The sequence below is a fragment of the Crocodylus porosus genome, unplaced genomic scaffold (assembly GCF_001723895.1).
Source record: "Crocodylus porosus isolate Cpor-Errol unplaced genomic scaffold, CroPor_comp1, whole genome shotgun sequence".
Taxonomy (NCBI): Eukaryota; Metazoa; Chordata; order Crocodylia; family Crocodylidae; genus Crocodylus; species Crocodylus porosus.
The window spans coordinates 28,138,905-28,143,074 of NW_017728948.1; the positions used below are offsets into that span (position 1 = coordinate 28,138,905).

A 4,170-nucleotide genomic window follows, 5' to 3' on the forward strand; every position below is an offset into this window, starting at 1 on the left:
CACACCCCAGGAGAACATGGAGGGAGGGTGCGGGTGTAGGCTGGGGTGGCACTGGGCTCTTCCTGGCGTATGGGGGGAATTTTTTGTATTACCAAAAAAAATAAATAAATCCGCAACTGACCAAAAAAGAAAACTGTAGAATTATCACAATGCTTAAAATCCATGACTCCACTTTTGTTATAACCCTTTCCACCAGACTATATCTGATCAACCTGAAAAGACTATAAACTCTTTCAAGTAAGAACTATCCCTTCCTCTGTATTTGTGCAACATTTAAACACAAATATTTTACATTTTCCTCTACCACTGGGCTAAATAAAAATTTACAACAACATCTAAGCTACAGGTTCTAGGATTCACAACTGCTCAGTAATTATGGTTTAATGTCTTGGTCAAAATTTATATAATATAAATTTCAAAATATTCAGAATAGTATATCCTCCCACCTCATTATCTAAATATTTCATACCTACCTATAGAAATCATACTGTTCCATTACTGGGAAATAATCTTGAACATATGCCTCACTCTGAGAAAGATACATTGTGAAATCAGTTATAATTTTCTCAACAGGAAGTGATTTAGTGAAGCTACTGATATTTGAGCCAACAGATTCCAATACGTTTTGGATATCTGAAAAAGTAAGCACAGGAATATTACCCTTACAAATCCATAAAAGAAATATATTCCACACACACAAATTTGTTCAGCCACATTGTATTTAAAATAAGGAAAGCCATGGAAAAAAAGCATGAAACAGAAACAGGCAAGCCACAAGGACTATTTAGCTTTCAATGTAACACAATGACATTAAGGCACACACACTGTAATTTAGCTTAATGATGAAGGATGTTGAAGTCAAGCCAGAGTTTTCTCTTTCTGTTCTTTCTTTATAACATGTTTTTATCACTTTTTATCCATCTAGCTTAAATCTTGTATTTTCCATAATACAATAAATAGTATTACTGAGGAAGGGAATTAACTACTTGATTTATGAACAAGTAGTAGAAGTTTAAAAGTTATCTTTTGGAGCATACAACATATCTTGGGAAAGAAATTAAATAGTCTGTGTGTTCACTCCTTACATAGGAAGAATATATAATACTTAAATTTTATATTTTTTGACAACATACTTTAAATTAATATCTTTCCAGTTAATTAGTAACATTGTAACAGGATCTAATTTTTTGTAATTTTTGGATGAACCTGCTATTTTGAGGGTGTAATTTTAACAGCTGTATTTAACTATATAGAGATTCTGAAATATTCCATACCCTTATTGTACTACATATTTATAAAAAGGTATAATTTTTCTTTATTTGTATTATTCTTCAAGATTTCCTTCAATAATCAGGATACTTCTACTCAGATACATACATAAATCTTTTGGTTTTTTCTCTTCCCATCATACTAATCAGACCATTTTACAATTTGAGACTGGTAAATCCAGATACCACATTGCTTAGTTGTCTGCTCTTAGATGTTACATGGTACTCTCTAACAATATTAAGAACTCAACTGCTCAGAAAACTGGTAGCGGAGCCATTTTTCACCCTCATTTTTAATTTGATTTGTACCTCTCACTCAACCAACTGTAAGCCAGAGTAGGTTGGTAAATGATGAAAGCCTTTTGTTTTATGAACATCAACAGCTACAGTAGGCAAGTAATTTTGCATTTAAATTCTTCAGTGAAAAACAAAGTTTACAGTTTTAGAAAACTTTGACTCATTTTAGGCTAATTCACACAATATGACGCGTTCATATACATAGTTGTTTTGACAGACTTACAAGGAATAGCTGCTTATATTGGTAGAACGGGTCCAAAAAGCAAGAACAAAAATTAACACATATTAGCATACATACTCACAGACTATATTCACTATGCTTTACGCTTTAATGATTACTAATCTGTTAGTTGATTTAACCGTTTGTAATGGTTGGATTTTGGGGTACTTCAGTGTAAAATGAAGTTGTTTTAGTTAAAGTATTGTTAGAAGATAGTTTTTGGGGTACTTCAGTATAAGATGAAGTAGTATTAAAGTATTGTTAGAAGAGGTTCCCCCTGATGAGATTTGATAGTATAACATAAATTAGCATAAAAATGAGTTTGTAAAAAGATAATTGTCTACGTTCACATAAGAATCATTGTCAGCATTACAACAAAATAAAGACAGGGCTATCCAGAGACCACAAACTCCCAGATCCAAGACTAGTCTCAGTAGAGAGAATCAAGCATGTGTACACACAGGGCATGTTCCCAGAACCTTACTTTATGCCACATGATTGCAGATCGGGTTACAACTGGAGCACACATTTGCCAGTGCAAGAAGCCACACCGGGAAAGTGATCCAAGTAAGTAGGGGGAAGGGAGGAGGGGTGAAGGACAGGCAGGATCAGAGGCAGGGGGGGCTGGTGGGAGGCTGTCTATAAGCAGAGGTGGGAGTTGGGGTGGAGAGCTAAAAAGAGCCCAGTCAGGGTGGGAGGTAGGAAAAGCACAGCCCCAAGGCTAGATTGAGTGGCTGTGCTTTAATCAGCTCTGGGGCTGTGCTCCTAATGTTTACAGATGTTCAGTAAGATTGGGTAAGGTTTAACCTGATCTTTGTAGTGCAACCTTGCCCAATTTAAACTCTCTGAACATATGTACTGTTTGGCATACATACTGTTTAGCTCAACCTACCTAGCGTTGGGTTGATTTAAGCTTAACATCAGCACGAAATACATGCAGTACCCTACACCACATTCTTAGACTTAATTATGAGCCGCTGATAGGACACATACTGATTTATTAAGATTTTGTGTGGAATAATGGAACTGCCCGAGATGGTGTTTTTAGTTTTAAAAACCCAAGCAACTTTCTGTTTCAGGGGTGCTCAACCTCTGGCCCATGGCACCATGTCATCTGGTCTGAAGAGCTCCCTACAGGCCCGTAAATTTGGCAGCAGGGAGCTGTGGCACTGTCCCCCAAGATTAATTCTCCAGACCCATGGGGAATTCTGGGCTCTGTTCACTGGTTCTGGCACACAATCCCAGCACACAAGGCTGGGCGAGGGCAGCACCAGGATCCCTATCCCGAGTCCCGGCTGGATCTGGCCCGCAGACAGGTCTGTACCACTCATCTGGTCCATGGGTCAAAAAGGTTGAGCACCACTGTTCTAGTTCTATACTGTTGTCAGAGATAAAACCATCCTCAATAATAAGAATACAAGAAAAGCCTCCAAGAATGGCAAGATTGTACTACTGTTTTTATTTAAACAATAAAATAAAAAAGTTAATTACCATCAGCCTCACCTGATAAGATATTCCTGGTCTGTTTCATCACTAAATCTGGTGTATCATTAAATGCTGTATAACCCTAAAATAAAAATGGAGAGTTAAATATTCTCAAAGCCAATTTAAAAAAGGACTAATACCATACATATCACAGTTTATCTGGTATGGCATGCAAACTTGAATGTCTCAGCTTACAAGTGTAAAATAAAATTAACAAGGGTCTAGGTGGCTTGCTCTCCTTGATTAGCCCTTCACTTCTGTAAATAAATATATATGTACGCAGACAGATTTTTTTAAAGACGTATTTCTTTAATAGTCAGACAACTATGACTCAGGAGTTCTTTCTATTGAACATGGGTCTCAAGTTTAGAAACCTCATGGGTCTCACATTTAGAAACCTAACAACATACAAGTGTTCTGAACACCAGTAGATTATCCCCTCCTCAGTGCAACTCTATCCTAACCAAACTCAAAAATGTCAGGTTCAAAAAAGTTTTGGAGACCAAAAAAAAAAAAAATTAGAAGGGTACTCTATAGAATCCCTGTATCTCAATGCACTCCTAATGAGAATATGTAACTTCTGAAGCTACTCCTTTCAGCTCAGACTAAGCCATTTGTTTTCAGGTGAAAACCACGGTATTTTATGAGTTAGTGGTCAACCTTTTAGCCTGGTGAGCCAGATTGGTAGTGCCTGGTACATGCACAGGCCAGATCCAGATACAGCAGACATCACATCTGGATGTGTGGGTGAGGCAGGGGGCAGGCCAGCCACAAAGCAGCCCCACAGGGGAAAAGAGCATGACTCAGGCCCATGAAGAAGGAAGGGGACATGACCTGGCCCTGTGGGAGGTGGGGGAAGCAGTAAAAGGAGGTGTGGCCAGCCCCACAGGGGGGACATGA

At 38.0% G+C, this 4,170-nt stretch overlaps 1 protein-coding gene across 6 annotated transcripts in view; it reads right to left on the minus strand.

Annotated features, from left to right (window-relative positions):
* Positions 1 to 4,170, minus strand: part of PROM1 (prominin 1) — an 87,588-nt gene that overhangs the window by 30,569 nt on the left and 52,849 nt on the right. For all 6 annotated transcript variants that reach the window (XM_019553074.1, XM_019553070.1, XM_019553073.1 and 3 more), the window contains 2 exons: positions 3,289 to 3,352; positions 474 to 633 (listed from right to left, as the gene is read on the minus strand). In XM_019553074.1, coding sequence (XP_019408619.1) covers positions 474 to 633; positions 3,289 to 3,352 — 224 coding nt within the window. The remainder of the gene's footprint in view (positions 1 to 473; positions 634 to 3,288; positions 3,353 to 4,170) is intronic.